The 18801-nt window shown below is 38.1% G+C and overlaps 1 protein-coding gene across 1 annotated transcript in view; it reads left to right on the plus strand.

Annotated features, from left to right (window-relative positions):
- Slc7a11 (solute carrier family 7 member 11) overlaps positions 1-18801 on the plus strand; it is a 74252-nt gene that overhangs the window by 20670 nt on the left and 34781 nt on the right. Inside the window, exon 6 of the mRNA XM_059264665.1 lies at positions 6180-6224. Coding sequence (XP_059120648.1) covers positions 6180-6224 — 45 coding nt within the window. The remainder of the gene's footprint in view (positions 1-6179; positions 6225-18801) is intronic.

Here is an 18801-nt window from a genome sequence, read left to right on the forward strand (position 1 = left end):
GTCTTTTTTTGTTGTTTTGGTTTTTTTGAGACAGGGTTTCTCTGCATAGTTTTGGTGCCTGTCCTGGATTTCTCTCTGTAGACCAGGCTGGCCTTGAACTCACAGAGATCCTCCTGGCTCTGCCTCCGAGTGCTGGGATTAAAGGTGTGCGCCACTGCTGCCTGGCCATCCTCTTGTTAATCTGTTGAGTGTCAACTTTGACCCCAGTGATGGGTGAGGAAGCACATCACACATTTCTTCTCCAACTAGATTTTCATTATGTCATGTGCACAGCTATAGTCAAGTTTCAAGTAACATGGAATTCTCAGAAATGAAGACCTATAAAGCCAGGACAAATTTTTTTTTTTTTTTTTTTTTTTTTTATAGCCAAAGGATATAAAGCAATGCTAGTAGACTGGAGGGAAACTAAGTGATGTGTGTTTGTTTAGATTCTCCTTGACTTCTTTGTGTAGCATTTCTTCTTCCTGGGATAGGATAGACCCTCTCTCAACCAAGACTCTTACGCTGCAGTATGAGACAAGGTGGAGCAGAGAAGTGCCCAGCTACTGTCCACAGAAAGGCCGCAGGAAGTGTGAGACACACATGTATTTTAGGTTTTACACTTGGCTTTGCGGGAGACAGGTTCTGGTTTCTGTGAGCACTTAGGGAACACAGATTCTAGCTTCTGCAGGTCACCCTTGGAGGGAAGAAAGAGAAACATGAAGGGAAGGTGGGAGGATCCTTCTTCAGAGATCCTTCCAGTTTCCTCCAGTGTGGCAGAGCCTTTAACTTATGATGTCATTTCTGAGCCCCCAGACAGTCAGGGTTGCTATTAGATTTAGCCCTGTGGCATAAAAATGAACAAACAAACAGATGCTGGAGATTTAACAGCCAGTATACATTACTTCTAATCATTCATCAGTGAGGACAAAATAGTGCCATGGGGTACTTGGGGTTAGTACCCGCCCTGTCAAAAGACCTTTGTGCCGGAGTACCAAGGATATTTATAAATAGTGGTTAATGAATTTTTTTTTTTTTTGTCTACCCTCTCATGAGGAAGAAACAATTCAGATGTAGAAATGAGATGGTCTCAGGAGATCAAAATGATAAAGATAGGAAAGGAGAAATCACAATAATAAAAGTCAACTGGTCGAATGGTATGCATCATATTCAAGGGCCTTTACACATTTCATTAAAATGTTTCCAGTAGCTGAAAACACAAACCGGTAGCCAATATGACTGGCACCACCATGCCATGGATTCATTTATTTCCTTCATTCTTGTGTGCCTGTGATTCCCGGTGCCCCTGGCACAGCAGTGTTTTGTGGAGGAGCGTGAGTCACAGTAATCACATATCAGAGAGGCACTTCCTGTAACTAAATTTTATTGACCTTTTAAGTTTTAGTTGAAATGACTATTTCAAGAAAGCCCAGTAGGTACAACAAAATCGAAACACTAGAATCATTTCAGGAAGATTAATTTTCATTGTTTTGGGGTAAATAATTGTAGTAGTTCTTTTTCCATATTTATAAAACCAGTAGTTAAAGCTGTGATAACACTCTGTAAGCCTAAAAACACTACCAAGAAACTTCATTATCGCAAAAGTTATGTAAATATGTATATAACATGAATACAATTTTTTCTTCTTTCCTCCTTTTATTTTATGTTTTTGGATCTTGCCTTCCAGGGAATATCCAAATGCATTCCAAAATAAATAGAATATGTACCCTATTAATCTCACAAATTGTGAAAATATGGCATTAGAAGAGAATCAGCGGAGTGTGGCTACATGGGTTTAGCATAGCTTTGAAGTGAAATATGTTTGAAGGTTGTTAGGTTATAGCATAAGAAGATCAATGTAAAATATTTGTATACCCAAAGAAGATTTTTGCAGCCATTGTGTGCACGCTTTAGTTTTGAATCTCAATTTTTTTTTAAGCCTTTTCACTTTTGTTCAAAGCACAATGTGGTGCTAAGCAGAGAAAAGGACTGAGTGTGATCACAGTGTTAGAAGCCGAATCAACTCTTCTCTCTTTTGAGCCTGGATCAGGGCTCCATGCCCTGGGGCAGCAGCCAAGCCACAGTGAGGGTCCCTGGGAGCCCCACAGCAAAGCCAGGGAGGGGAGCAAGGGCTTTCAGCTCCAGCTGGGTGCTGGGAGCCTGTTGTACTCGGTCAAGAATGTGGAATGTGGTGATCTTCACAAGGCAGATTTGATTAATTCTGTTGAATGGAGTTTCTTTTGCCTGTGAGCACCATGCATCTGTTCCCACGGAATATTAAAACATTTCTACCCTCACTCCACTACCACCCGGCACTGAATATTCAGGTCACCTGCTTCATGTAGAGCCAATTTTCTCCACTTCTGAGGTTTTTGAGGGGCGGTGGATTTTTCCGTGGAAAAAGACTCTTTTCATCTTGACTTATCTTATTAATATTGTATTTTATTGATGCTGAGTCCAAAATGCCACTTGCTTTCACCTATAATGGAGGTTTACAGAAAACTTGATTTATACTCCTTACCCCACCCCCCACCCCTGCCTGCATAATCCTTGTGTCTCTACCCTAGCTTGAAGAGCCAGGAACCATCAATTTTTTTTGGTGTGTGTTCTTGAAGATTCAGTCACAGTATTGGAAAGTAAGTCTAGGATTGTAAATGAGAGGTTATCTGATCCAAATGGCTTAGCTAGGGCATGATAGGGAGCTATTTAGCTTTATGGGTTGTTATGCTGGCTTAATGCTGCTTTGTGAAGAGGGGGAATGACCTGGCTATTAATCTGTGGCCCTCAGTCTGAGAAAAGAGAAGCGGAACTAGAAGAGAGAGTGTGTGGGTTTGGCACTCTGGAGATACACATATTATTTCCATGTAAATTGATTAAGGTGGGGTCTGAAATGGTCTCAAAGACTGGAGCATTGTAAGAACAACCTTTGCTATCTGAATTCACCATCTTTTACCGTATGATTCCAAAACTGGCTTGTACCCTTGTACGTTGGGACTGTGAACGGCTCCCACTCCCTGCATTGCTGTAGAACAATATTTGACTAAGGGAAGAATAAAAGAGGGGAGGGAAACAAACCTAACATGAAGACATTGTCACTGAGACAGAAACAAAGCAGTGATGGTCAGGAGTTGCAAGCCAGGCTGCTACCTCTGTTGTCCTGGTTACCTTACTCTCAGAGTGGTCACCTCCAGCTGTTAGGGTGAATAGGAAAAAGACACCACCAACACTTGGGGATCCTGAATGGAGTAAAGTTTTGGCTCTGAGGAGCGCAGAACCTATCCAGAATGATGAAAACTCCTTCACTGAAACATGATTAGGGGAAAAGAAATCATTAGCTCAGTCAGGTCACGGAGTCGGGTCAGAACAACTTTCATATTATTGCCAATGTCCGTATTCAGAGAAATACATCTGCCAGTCCGCCTGTGGCCTTGGGGAAGTCAACCAATTTCAATCCTATGTCTGGGTCCAAAGCTAAGCACAGCGTGGTGAGATGTTTTTTTCCTCTCTCTTTTCACTGTGTGATAGAGAATTGGTTTTCAGTGTCTTTTGTCGCCCTCTTTAATCGAATCCTCAATGGATTTAGTCTCCCTGAAACATCAGCCTTTGTGTCAAATCTCACCTCAAGAATCTGCTTCCTTTAAAAGTCATGTACAGGTTGGGTGCTACAATGTAGGGCAACTATGGCTTTTTATGCACAGTCATAGAAAATCTGAGACAATAGACCTTGTGAGTATTCTCTAGGGACTTTGAGAAGGAAACCAGGGGAAAGAGACTACTGTGGCCTTCATCCCATACTGAGACCAGACAAGTGTCAAAGGTATATTTCCCACTGTGTATGGATTTTTTCACTGAAATGATCTGCTGTCCTCCTCTTCCCTCCAAACTGTAGGAAAAATATTTGAAGTCACGTTTTTTTTCACAAGTATTCCCCTCCTTGCCTTAAGGTTACTGGAAAAGGCCAGTTCATAAACTATTAAGAAGCAACTGACTATCTCTGACATGCAAAACCTGGCACCATTCCTTAATTCATGTGATTTATTCCGTTTGAGGTGTTATTTATATTTTGCTTATTTATTTTTATTTGTTCCCCATACTTCCTGTTGCCTTAGGCTTATAACAAACATGTCAAATCTGTCTCAAATAGCACATTCCACAGCACTATCTCTGGTACACTCAATGCAGGAATAGTAGCTCATTTATAGTTCACATTATAATTCTTTCAGCCAGTCTTGCATTATATGGTAAAAAATGGAGTGTGCACATAGCAAGGGTTGCATTGACTATTGCTTTTCCTATAATAACAACATTATATGCATCCTGCTATATGTGCACTCTCCTGGGGCAACAACAGCTGTTGTTTTTAGAAGTTTAACTTTCTAGTTGTTAAAACATATTGTTAGTTTTATATGTGTGTGTATATATATACACTTTTTATATTACCCTTATTGCTACTGTTTCCTCAATGTATTTCTAATATTGATTTAAAACTTGGTCATTAAAGCTGTAGCCCTTTTGTTCTTGAACATCAACTGACTAATAAATTCAGATAGGATTGTCATGAAGGTGGGGCAAGACCAGCTTCCTCCCCTGTCTTGTAGGCTGTGAGATGCTTTAAGCAGGCAATGGGCTAATATTCTGGATATTTGTTTTTTGAGAGAAGAGAATTTGGCTTTCAGACTTGTGATCCCCAGTGCCATGCAAGAGGCTATTTAGCACCAAGGAATAATAAGATAACCATAGAATTGCTTGGCTTTCCATTCAGTGAGAGTTCCCCGAGCTTAGAGAAAGAAGATACAGCAAGTTCTTATAGTTGTGTTCATCTGTTCTCATGAGGATTCTTAATTTCCTTCAGCTGTACTTTGAGGAGGCTTAGGAAGAAGTCAGTAGGGCTTAAAGGGCCTCTAGCAGTCCCTTTTAGTTGGAAAATAAAATCAAGGATGGAAGGCATTAGCCATGTCTGTGTGGGCTTGGTAGAAGCTCATTGTGAAGAGAGCAATCAGAATTTCTTGGACCCTGACATTAAGGTAAGAATTGGAGATTCCATTGGCATTGAAAGTGAAATATTTTGTGCCTAAAATGCTTCTTTTACATGTAATTCTCCGAAAAGTGTTATGGACCTGGCAAATGGTCAAAATTCCTTGCTTTGTTTGTTCTTGAGGGACAGTGTAATAAGTAACAATGTGCCTACAATTAACTACCTGAACATACCTAAGACCTCCCTCCCTCCGTCAGCTTGTGAATCGGGTTATATAGGGTAAACATGGGCAGTGACTCTAAAGGAAGAAGTGTGAATGGAAGGTTTAATCTTTTTATTTTAGTTTAAAACTATACAGTGGCAAATAGTATGCATTTCTGAGGTACAAAGAAATTAGGTTATGGTTTATGAATAGAACATGAAATAATTAAGTCAAAGTAATTAACACTTCCATAACCAAGTATAGATTTTAATTTTCTGCGGTAGAACATTTGAAATTTTCTCCTTTAGAAAATTTGAGACATTTAATAAACTATCATTTCTACAAGTTTTGGTCCCTTCTCATACACTCTGGTCTGTGTATAAAGTCAATAGCACTTCTCTACAAGGCTGCCCTCATATAATTTGGATCCTCTTGTTTCTAGCTCTAAATTTAGATTTACAGGAAGCACAGGCCATCTTATACTTAATTTCTCCCCCCATGCTTTCTTGCACACTTGTATGGCTGAATACTGTAGCATCTCTCCTTTCTCTATGCATAACCATTGCGGCACACTTCTGGGCTTCATTCCAACCTCAGCCTGGAATGGCCTCATGACACCTCAATAAGGTAATGTTGTGTGTCCCTCTCAGGTCAGGAGGAATTTCCTCTGGAAATGCTTTTGCCACCTTAGCTCAGGGCTGGCTCTGCCCATCTAGCTCGTGTGCCCTTTCCGGGGGCGTAGCATCACGCTGCTCTGAGACGTCCTGTAAACCGTGAGCTTGCCCTACAGATTACGGGGTTTTCCACTCTCATTACCATCGTGTCTCACATTTTAATGCTTCCGCTATGATTTAGGAGAAAATGTTCTGTGGGAATTCTGACTGGTTTCCCATTTGCATCTTCCTGCATACAGTTTTCTGTCATGTTCATGACTCTTAGTTTGATTTAAAAAAGTTTAGCATGTGAAACTTTGGATTGTGGTGGCAAAATATACTAATAGTTATTTGTTTACTAATAATACAGGTTTTACCTCAACTTTATTACTGAAGAAGTAGAAAATCCTGAAAAGTAAGTAACCTAATTTACTGTGAGATTTTTGTTAGAAATAAAATTTGAATTTTCTAACTGAATAATGGGCTTGAAGAGGAAACCCAGTGTGGGCTGGTTAATTTCACTGCTGTTGATATCATTGAACTGTTAAATAAACTGACCACAATTTTTACAATAATATATATTATATCTTAATATTAATACATATCAAATATACCATGTATATTTGTAACCATATACCATATTCAATACTAAATTGTCTTATAATATGAAAGTAGGAAAGAATAAAGGTCTCTTTTATATAACCTATTTTACATAAACATATACATATACACAACACAGACTCTTTATAAGTGTAGTTTGAACTAAAAAAGTTGATTATTTCTACATTTACCTTAAAAAGAAATCTACACAATTAGAGAGAATAATATAATGAATGGAAACTTTGTGAAGTAACTGAAAGGTGTTATAGGAACTTGTAAATTTTGGTGCTCAGTAATTTTTTTTAACGTTTTCTTCCTTAAAAAAAAATTGATAGATGATTTGGTGTTAAACAAGTCAAAATGGCTGCAAAATTAATTATTTTCATGATTTGTGAATAAACATTTGACTATGTATAGAAAAAAATAAATGTCTGTGAATTAAAGAAGGAAAATTTAAGAAATATAAAACATAATTATATTTAACTCATCTTGCTTCTATTCAGCATAGGCTATCTTCTAACCATTGTGCTAAGCGCCTCTTTCAGGATGAATGAGGCTTATCTTCAAGTATTTTATTGTGTTCTCCATGAATGAAAGTGTGGAAACAGAAGTATAAGAGTGTGACTGATGCCACAGGAGAGTGTTAGCTAGCAAAGAGAAAATGAGACATCTTTAACTTTACCCTAGGGCATGTTTTCCATCAAGAGTCTCATGTAAGTAAGGGTCCCCAGGTAAACAGAGATACACACACACACACACACACACACACACACACACACACAGACACACTCACGGGGTGGGGGGAGAGATAGAGATACATACACACAGGGATAGAGAGAGAAAGAGAGGAGGGGAGAGAGATACAGCAATTCAGAGAGAGATACAGAGAGATGCAGGGAGATACATAGAGAGAAAGAGAGAGGGAGGGAGGAAGGGAGAGGGGGGGCGCTCTGGTTTGTTGGAAGAAAAGCTGAAGTATGGAGTTGAGAAAGTATACCATTGTGAAATTGGTTGGAATCAGAGACTTTGCCTAAGGGGTTGACAGTTCAAGGTAAGATGAACTATCACATTATGGCCCTGGGTATCTTGGAAGATGGTTAGCTAATTGCATTTGGCCAAGTATCAGAGATATCAGGGTTTAGAACATACAAGCCAACAATGGAAGTTAACATGATGCCTTATAGCATCTGATTCAACTGCTATGTAAATCAATATGTCATCTCAACATGAAGAAGGCCAATTCATTAAGATATACGGCCAATTTATAAGAATATTTTTATATTTGTCACTGAAATTAAAGGCAGAGGAAATATTTACCAGGAACCAATTCTTATGTTTCTTGGAAATGATAAGCAAGCTACCCAGTGACTGTAAGCACACTGATTATAGAGATAAATAGGTAGGCCTGTCTTTTTAGTTTTGTAAACTTATTACTGTGTATGTGGTGATGCAGAGAAAGGACAGTTCATACTAGGTTTTATGTAAAGTATTTATTGAAATCTGATTATGTGAAACAAATAACTAGGGCTTAGTATGGCATTTAAAGCTAAAACATTTTAAAGGGACCAATTGCTGAATCTAATGTAAGAGAATATTATGAAAAATAGCAAGTCACGGTTTATGGACATGTTCTAGATCACAGTATCAGTGTTACAGAAGCAATTCATACTCCAGGTTGAGTTACTTAACAATTTAGACAGACGTGTTTGCTAAAGTACATGTTGCCATTGTGTGTGTATGTATGTGTTGTCTTTAAGTGCTTCATACCACTGTTACGTGTTTCTGATGCACGGCCCTGGAGTGGCACTTGGGTTAAGGAGTCTCTTCCTTAGCTACATTTCATCTCTTAGTTTCTGACATGGATTAAGCCCATGCTTCAGTGTCTACACACACTAAAGAAAAGTGAAGGTGATGGATTGATTCAGTGAATTTTTTCACTGAAAAGAAAATTTTCTTGTCTAAAAAGAAAACAATGGGGGCTGGAAAGATGGCTCAGCAGTTACGAGTGTGTGCTGCCCTTTGCAGAGCACTGGAGTTCAGTTCCCAGCACCTACATTAGGCACTCACAACTGTCTCTGACTTCAGCTCCAAGGAGTCCTGTGCCTTTGGCCTTCATAGACACCTGTACCCATGTACATATGCCACCACACAGAGATTAGCACATACGCATAGCCTTCAAAGATTAAAATAAATCTGAAAAGTAAAAAATAATAATAGTATATGCCTTACTGGATGTACTGAAGAGTTAGTACATATATTTAGATTAACGAGAGTTATTTTTTAATCTCCACATAATTGATTGTTGTTACCTTTATTGTTATATTCTTATTTTAGAGCAAGGCAAACTGTTACTCATTTAAGAGTGTTTTCTAGGTTTTGATATTCCAAGCAATTGTCTTTTCTCAGTCATTTTTGAAAGGAGTATGAAAAATTACTATATTGTATTGAATCCAGTCCCTGCAATTTTCAGGGCTGGAGTTGAATATTTGTTTCATTAGTCTTATTTTTGTACATAGAACTCATTGAGGCTTTATATTTAGAGAAGTAAGGCTACTTTATAATGGAAAAAATAAAATACAACTTTTATAATAATTAAAAACTAACTTGGACCTGGAGAGATGGCTCAGCAGTTGTGATCACGTGTTGCTCTTCCAGGGGATATGAATGAGCTTCCCAACACCCACATCAGGCATCTCACAACCACCTGTAACTCCAAACAACTTTAGTTCTTTCAGCACCTACACACAAGTGGTGTACATGCACAGACATAGACACATACACATAATCAAAACAAATCTTTAAAAGGAACTATAAATCAGTCTTAGAATATTATTACTTGGTATGTATTAGAATAAAATAAGATTTTGAGGGACTCAAATGACTGTAGTTTCAATCATTAAATTCCACATAATCCCAAGAAATACTAGAATTTTAAAATATTGGCTCAAATAATTCAGTTTCTGGAAGTGTTGATTCTGATAAACTTATGTACAACACTTTTAATTCAGTATTTAATTTTTAAGATTTTATTTTATTACTTTATATTATATATGTGTGTGTGTGTTTGTGTCTGAATGTGCACAGGAGTGCAGGTGTCTGCAGGGGCCAAAGTGTTAGATCTCCTTGAGTCATGTCAGTTGTGAGCCTCCTGATGTGGGTGCTAGAAATAAAAATTGGTCTTTTAGAAAAGTGTGATTTTTAATTATATTTTTATTATTTAGAATAATTTTTAAATTTAAATGTATTTTGACCATATTCTTTCCCTCCTCCAAATCCTTTCATATCCTCTTCCCCTCTCTACTTATCTAACTTTAAGTTCTTTCTCAAAAAGAACAAAAACCCAATATAACAACAAAACGAAGAAAACAAAATAAAACCAGCCCCCCAGATCTCCCCCAAATTGTAACCAAATAAAAGCACACACACCAAAAACCAGTGGCATCCAATCAACTACTCTTGAACATGAGGCCTGTCCTAGAGTGTTTGATAGGCCCAGTGTCACTCTATTGGAGAAAATTGATGTTCCCTCTCTCAGCAGGTATAAACACCAGTTCAGTTGTTAACCTTTACCTTAGTGGCTAGTTTCCATTCATTTACTCATTCATTAACTCATTCATTAATTAATGTTTTAAATATAACAAAATAAAATATAAGATAAAACAAAAACTATCTCATCAAAATTGGATAAGGTGAACCAACAGAAGGAAAAGAGAAGGTAGGTATAAGAGTCAGAGACCCACTCGTTCTCACACTCAGGAATCCCATCAAAACACTCAACTGTAAGCCGTAATATATACGCAGAGGACCTGGTGCAGACATGTGCAGGCCCTGTGCTTGCTGCTTCAGTCTCTGAGTTCACATGAACTTTGATCATGTTGATCTAGAGGGCCTTGCTTTCCTGGTGTCCTCCATCCTTCTGGCTTTCCATCTCCTCTACCATGGGGTTCCTGAGTTCTGAGAGGAAGGATTTGATGGAAACATCTCATCTAAGGCTGAGTGTTCTAAGGTCTCTCACTTCATGTGTAGTGTCTGGCTGTGGGTTTCTGTGTTCCCATGTGCTGCAGTAGGAAGCTTCACTGATGATGGCTGAGCAAGGCCATCTATGAGTTTAGCAGAATATCATTAGATGTCATTTTATTAGTCTCAGGTTCTTGGTCACTCAAGCAGTTGGGTATGGGTTCCATCTCGTGGAGTGGGTCTTACTTAAATCAGTTGTTGGTTGGTTACTTCCACAAGCTTTGTGCCATGATTGCCCTTATATATCATGCAGACAAGACACCACTGTAGTAGATAAAGGGTTTGTGTCTAGCTTGGTTTTGTTTCTCTTTTGACAGTGTGCAGAGTGTTCTAAAAACACTAAGAACAGAGTCCTTCCTGTTCTAAGGACACTGGAATGTAGGTGAAGGCTTTATGTAGGCACTGGCTAAACATCTCCATGTTCAATGAATTGTGTATGTGTTGTCTTCAGCAATGGGCCTTGCTGTCAGTGTGGAGAGCAAGCCTGGTTTGTTTGGAGATTCCTATGTGACACCTTTGGCCAACAGCTCAATTAGATGTAAACTAACATTCTCGTAACTGCTATGAGATCTCTCATATAGCATCTTACTTTAAGGTCTTACTTAAGGGATTTCTTAGTACATGTTAAGAGTCTTCAGAATTTTGAAGTCATTACAATGAGACAAGTTGAAGAACAAAAGCTTTGATTCCTTTTTCTTCTTTCACACAGCATACTTAGTTAAGTTGGTTCTCATTTAGAAGACTGCAAAACTTAACCAATATCTTCATTTTCTTTAAATTAAAGCATGATAAATCCACAAAATTTCCTAAGTACACAGTGAAGGTTAAGGTCATGTTTTGTATTTATCAACCAAAGAAACTCGGAGTTTTGATCATTTTCTTTAGTGTTAGGTTTTAACATGACATCTTGTGACCATTTTAACAGTCAGCATAGGTCTTTTCAAACTGTATTTTATTTTTAGACCACAAGAAAGATTTGGGAAATATTTAGAGCTAAGTATCTAGAACAGATGGCACAATTATGTGGATCTGGTCCAAAAGCGTACTTTGTATTATTTTGTAGGTGGACACAGGTTCCAGAATGCCTTTCATTACGAGGGAGAGTAATTATGGTTGCGTCTCCTTTGTGATGAGCCAAGATAAATGTATTTCCTAATCAGTCACTGGTGCATGTGTCCAGGTGTGCCGAGACATGCAACTTGCTGGCAGCTGGTGCAATGAATCATCAGCCAAGGGTATAACCCTTTTACTACCTCCTCCATGTGAGCAATCAGATCTTCCCCAAACTAATGGAGAGAGGGCGATAATTAATTTAAGTCAGTGCAAAGAGCAATGCGATTTTTAGAGAGGTAGAATAAAGAGTGAAGTTTCCTCATATCCACTGACTACTCTTCTCAAGGAATCTCTTTGTGAGACATCTCCCAGGTTACCTAACATGACACTATGAACTCATTTCTGAGCTATCATAGGCATGCCTCATAAAACAGTTGTTAGGTGCTGTAACAAGAGAGAGAACAGCTTGGCAATTATATCTATGCTTGCATTTACATTACATTACAGTTAAGAAATTTCCTTGTGGCCTTTTTTTTTCTTCTTAACAGTACTCCCTCCTCTATAAATATTAACGCTGGTGCGTATGCACATGTGTGTATGCATGCATATGGATACCAGAGGTCCCTGTTGGATGGCTTTTCTAATCCCTTTCAACCTTATTTTTCTGAGACAAGGTCTTTCTCTGAGCCATGAGCTCACTGTCTCGCAAGACTGACTGGCTAGCGAGCTTCAGGGATCTGTGTGTCTCTACCTTGTCAGCACTGGGATTACAGACACCACCATGCCTGAGTTTCACACAGATCCTGGGGACCTGAACCCAGCCCCTCAGGCTTGTGTGGCAGGCACTTTACCCCCCGAGGCACCTCTCAAACTCCCTTACATTTTATAGCCACACAAGAAATAACAGTTTTGTTATATTGTTTAATAATTATCCATAATTCGTTGACCAACCCCACAAATAAATGCAGTAGAATAAGAGTACTATTTTCAGGGAACATTAATGTGTAAGGTTTGAACTATGAAGGGCATAGAATTCCAAGGAATCTAGTTTGGAAATGTAATCTCCCCAAATGGCATGTGGCATAATAATGACAGATGACATATTCAGGGTTTTTTTTTTTTTAATGTGTTTTGGGAAATATAATGAGTTTTGCCTCATGACATTACTTTTGTAGGGAATATATCACACAATCTATCATTGTTCATAAAGTTACACAGTACAAAGAACATATTATTTAGATGTATAATGTTTGAAATCCTGTTCATCGATTGATAAATCATGTCTTGTGTTGATGAAAGCTAAGAAATGGATTGCTTTGGTTTGACCTTGGGGGTCTGAGATTAGTCAGCCTGTCTATTAGACTTGTTCTCATGTTCTTCTCACATCATTTGTCCCTTCTGCTCTGAAGTGTTGGAAACCACAGATACACAGGGAGTCACTAAAGCTTGATACCATCCATCATTTTTGAAGAACACGCCATCACCGTGCTCTGAATGATCAACTTAGATAGAAGGTTTAAATAATCAGAGTGTCACGTTTAATTAATATCTCTCCTGCTCCCAGTTTATATTAATTGGTACCTCAAAGTCATCACTCCTTGTACCAGTGATAACTTAGAAGAGGAACTTGCTTCGGGAAAAGTACTGTGAGATCAGTGAGGTAGTACAATCCCTCTGACTGGCCCACAGTGGTCCTCCAAACAATCTTGATATTTGTATTTGGTTCAGCTGTTACTCTCTGAAATTTTTAAGATAGGCATTTAATTTCTTACCGACTGTTTTATTTCTTATTATACTGTTTTATATGACCTGTAAGTACAAGGTATATAAACCAATAATCTGATTAAAGATAGCGAAACAAAACAAGCAAGCAGAAAAAAAAAAAACACAATTTGCCTCAATGTTTTGTAGTGAAGTTGCATGAGAAAAGACTAAAGCTGGGCTTGGAATTCTTTTTATCTTTCATTTTGGCATTTTTAGGATTCAGCCTTATATGAGCTTAATCTTCCTCTTCATGGGCTCAATTAGAAGATTTTAACTCATTAGCAAATAACAGCATGTTTTGTGTGTGTGGATTGTGCTAATGTTTATGAAATTGTTTACTACAAAATATTGTAATTTTATAATCCTAGAATATATTTAAATTTTTATTATGTATAGTCATGTTTGATGCTCTTTGGTTATATAATCTGTTTTTATAGACAATTAATTCCTTTTAAATAAATTTATAGAAAAACCTATGTTAGTAAACCAATGTAACTTACAAATGTATTTGCCAAGTGAATCTCTTAAACAATGAAGTTTCTGAATAGAGGATTTTAAGGATTCAACCCCATGATGAGGCAAATTGCTTTTGAACCTTTGTTTACTACTTTTAAATGGATGATAATTATCCTAATATTACAGTCCTCATAAGTAAGAAATACATGAAAAATTTAAATTGTAATGGGATTGAAAAGTAATACAAATTGCCAAACTGAATTTACATCCAAGTCCACAAAAGTCTTCCCTTTGACAAAATAAAACTTTTTTTTCTCTATTAATGTCAACATGCATCATTAGATTTATCTTAAATCAGGCCACTGCTGCTCTTCCGTTTTGAAATAACTAACACCTAAATTAAAATGTGTCCATGTTGTGCTTTCCTAAGAATAAATACGAAGTTTGGTAGCTCCAGTTCTGCTGTGTTTCACAATAGAAATATAATGACATCATTGGGGCCACTGAGACTGACAGAGGCCAGCATGTGACTATATTTCAGAAAGAGATGGTTGTATCTTCGTCAAGGTCACAAGCTCTTCCTTGCTGTTACTCAGTCTGAAAGTTTCTCCCAATGGAACACAGGGTTGAGGTACCTAGGGATCAAAATTCTCACATTTCTCAGCTTCACATATGCATAAAAATTACATTTGGCTCTGAGACCCTTTGTTCATATAAGGCTGAAGTATCAAATAAGTGATGCAGAAATTATAGGATTATATTATAATATTTTATCATGGGGTAATCAAAGAAGACAGATATTAATCCTTCAAGTGCTTTGTGGAAGGCACAGGACTTTTTCTTTTTTCTTTTTGGATTCCAACCACATCAAAAGGCAGGTTTTTGAAGGGGAGTGCTTTTGAATGTTCTTGCTCCTTTCAGTTCAGTCATTTCTGAGTTCTATTTTTAATCTCATTGAAGTTTATATTTGACATCCAGAACAGAAAAAAAAATCATGTTTTGGGATCAATAACAGTGGTTAATTTATTTTCACCCAATTTCGGTTTCTTTTAGAGAAAGAAATAAGAGATCATGACTGGTAGAGTGGATAGAGCTATAGAATGCAGTCTTAGAAAGGGGAAGCTGGAGAGTTTCTGACTTAGGTTAGAAACCGAAGCGTGAGTCTGTTCTATCTTAAACAGCAGTAAGTCATAAGTGACAAAATGAGAAACTGACTATTGTGCCTTTGAATCAGTCTACCTTAATAACATTTATTATGATTAGAGTTGGGGGTTTCACTATGTAGCTCTGCTAGTGTGGAACTCATTAATATACATTGGGATGGCCATGAATTCACAGAGCTCCACCTGACTCTGTTTCCAGAGTGCTGGGAGGAAGGGCCTGTGCCACCACACCTGTGCCTTTTTGTTTTATGTGTGCGTGTTGACTAGCAACTTTCTAATTTATAACCATTTCTAGTTTGGATAAATTATTGTTTGAACAATATAAGCAGGGTGGTTGTTGATGTCTTGATGCAGTAGATATTATTCAAGTGAGGAACAATATATCTCACACTTGGGGTTCTAGATCAGAGTTTCTGGAATCTAGGCACTCATGCTGTAGTGACGTTCAAGCATCTACTCCAGTTTCCATCTACTCATCTACAGAGCTATTCTCTCCATATTTAGAAGTATCAAGTCAGCCATCAGCTTGTCTCCCAATTTTGAGGTCACATGTTCACAACCCCCCTCATCCATATTCTCATTTATGCAGATAATCTACCTTCACTTTTTGCTATGTCTGCATTTGAAAGTCAAGCAACCATGCCCAAAATGTGGCTCATAAATAAGTTTTACAGTCTGGGTTGTAATCAATGAAAACCTTCTTAGAACTGTAAGCTCTAGTCTATGGTCTGTTGCTGCTTAAGCAATCACGCTGACCCACTTCTGCTTAAGATTCCCGCTAGACTAGAAGTAAACTTTCATGTGATTCTTTATGGGTAGATGCAAGATATGTCATTATGTCTCTAGGTCATGACGTAAGGGTCATTATGTCCACACACATCATGCCTCAAAACTATTTTGATAAATTTTTCCAGTCATTCAAACATCATTCCACTCAGGAAAAGAAACAACCCTTGCGTTTGTCCAGGCACAATCAAGACCTAATCCCAGGATAAATTTGAAGGAAACCAAAGGAAGTTAAGACTTTCTGGTGAGGAAGAGGAATTCCTTCATTACTATGAACTATGTTTATAGAGTCATTGCAAATAGTGCTGGTTCAGAAAATCAAAATTCAAGCCCTGTCTGGCCTTGACCGGCCGTTTGACTTTGTACACACCTCACTTGGCTTGGGGAGCCTTTGTTTGCCACTATAATATGGAAATAATAATCCTTTATTTTGCTCTTCTCAGGGTTGTGGGGATGAATATGTGAAATTCAAAAATGCTAATGAGCTCAACAAGTAATATTCAAACACCAGCTGCAACCCAAACCTATATTCTTAGAGGATTAGAATATTTTATAAGTATAAGCTCTGAAAAAAATTAAAGGATTAACGTAATTGTTTCATGAACAGGGGATGCCTTTTCTGCTCATGTGACCTAATAATCAGCTTGGAATGTTGTCTGCACCATCAGCAAATCACCTACTTAGTAGTAGTTGGAAGGCTGGGGGAGGGGGAGACCAGGCTCACTCATCTGAGCCAGAAGGAATTTCCTGGAAGACATTTTTTTTTCCTTTTGTAATAAATGTTAGCATGCTCACACCTGGATGGCTGTCGTCACACATTTGATTGATGATGCTGGTAGAATGAATGGACTGCTTGTAGTCTGACTAGAGTTCCCTATTTTTAGATAGACTATCTTATCAAAAATACTTTCATGAAATCTGTGAAACAAGGCCTTGGTCTGAGTGGCTTACACCATGTATTTTAAACATTTTATTTTTACTTTTTTCTAGTAGAGAAGCTAGTTAGTACAGTGCATGAGAATGCAAGCTTAAGTTTTATAAATTTTTATATAATTTAAAGATATAAAATCTTGTTTTGTATATGTATGATTTTTTTAAAGATAGGTCTCATTTTATCATTCATGCTGGCCTTGCATTCTTTTGGTAGCCCAGGCTGGCCTTGCTATCCTTTGGTAGCAATACTCCTGCCTCAGTCTTCCAAGTTAGGGATAATAGGTGTGTGCTACCACACCTAGATTAAAAAATAATTCTTTATTAAATATATAAACAGTATTTTTTTTTTTTTTTTTTTTTTTTGGTTTTTGGTTTTTTTCGAGACAGGGTTTCTCTGTGTAGCTTTGTGCCTTTCCTGGAACTCACTTGGTAGCCCAGGCTGGCCTCAAACTCACAGAGATCCACCTGGCTCTGCCTCCCGAGTGCTGGGATTAAAGGCGTGCGCCGCCCCCGCCACCACCACCACCACCCGGCATAAACAGTATTTTAATCTGGCTCACAGATGGATCTCAGGGGTTAGTAACTCAGATGATTATTTTCATAGCTTGATATGTGTCCTGTGCAGAGAAGAAATCTGAAGCTCGAAGGAGTGGAATACATTCTTATGGCCAGGCATTTGGCCAGTGAGAAGATTAGGATGGTAATCCACGTTTTTCTAGCTGCAGAACTCAGAGTCTTTCTAACACAGCGTTTATCTTTGGGGGACAAAAGGCAGAAGTGATTCTTGACCATAAAGAGCACCCATGCTAATTAAGGATGTAACTTTGCTGAAGAAGGGGAAGTGGAAAGCAGAACAGAGAAATGGAGGTGTCTGAGGCAGTGACTGGGCATGCACAAGACTGTAGAAGAATGATTGATTTCAGAGAATAATGTGTAATAAACTCTGTGTAGGACAGAGTGTGGGTGTTAGGCTGCAGTAAGCATAAGCTTCCATCGTAAGGCGTTGGGTCCTTATCTAGCAGCCAGTGAGACTGGCAGGCAGGAAAGCATTTGGGTGTGGACGGGAATTAGTGCTTGAAAAGTATTAACTCTATGGCAAGTCCAGTGGGTTTTGTTCTTGTGATGCCATAGTTTACTTGTAGTTGCAGTGATGGAGACACACTTCAACCATCTTTTGTATGTTTGATCATAATAAAACAACATCACTGAGAAGTTAGTTGCCTTTTATACTTGTCCCATTGCTATATGAGACACAGTAACACAGTATGTAGCAGAAATTCTGGCAGAACCACATAATCACCACACTATCTCTGCCCCAAGATAGAGAAGGTCACCTACTTAGGCAACAAGATGAATCAGCACTGTGTCCATGTATTCTCATCACAAATACAGGGCTGGGGATGTTTCTTTTTTAGTGAAAAAGGTTCATCCATCTATTCTTTCTGCCACTGGAATAGCAAATGAGCTAAGAGGAGATAATTCTTTTATAAAGAAATTTATAACTCAAAAGTATCCAAACAAGAGAATTTGGTTAGGCATGGAAATGCTCAAAATGTAAGTATAGAGGACTCTTGATCAGTGACATTTTTTTTTCTTTTAGATATTATGATTGGGCAAATGAGACATGCTCACATCTAACTTGCTTTGGGTTCTATGATATTCTAATTCTTCTTTTAGATGAGTGACTGTAGAGAAATCAGTAGTCATGCTGATGGCTTGTGTTATTAGAAATAGGGAAGTGTCACAATTTAGTGATATGGCTGAAAAGATTTCTTAGTGGTTAAGAGTGCTTGCTGCTATTTCAGATGATCCAAGTTTAGTTCCCAGGACCCATTTCAGGTGGATCACAATCACATACACCCCCAGCTCCAAGGAATTCAATGTCTCTTCTTTCATGGACACCTGCATACAGTTGAACATACCCACACAGATAGCCATAACCACAAGCAGACCCACACAATCTTGAAAGCCTTTGGAAAAAAAGAAGACCTTAGACTTTTACCTATTTTATCAAATAGGAAACTTGGGTTAGAATCTGGAAACCTTTCAAGCAAAATATTTTAAAGGTTCAACTATCACTCATTCGATATTCCAGGGGAAAGGTGGGCATAGGAGAAGAGAAAAGTGACTGTGAGCATGGGATAGGAGACAGGCTGATGGACCATTGGTACTGCAAGACACAGTGAGTTTCATAGTGATGCTGTGTTCACAGATCCACGT

This window comes from Peromyscus eremicus, chromosome 6 (genome assembly GCF_949786415.1).
Source record: "Peromyscus eremicus chromosome 6, PerEre_H2_v1, whole genome shotgun sequence".
Lineage (NCBI taxonomy): Eukaryota > Metazoa > Chordata > Mammalia > Rodentia > Cricetidae > Peromyscus > Peromyscus eremicus.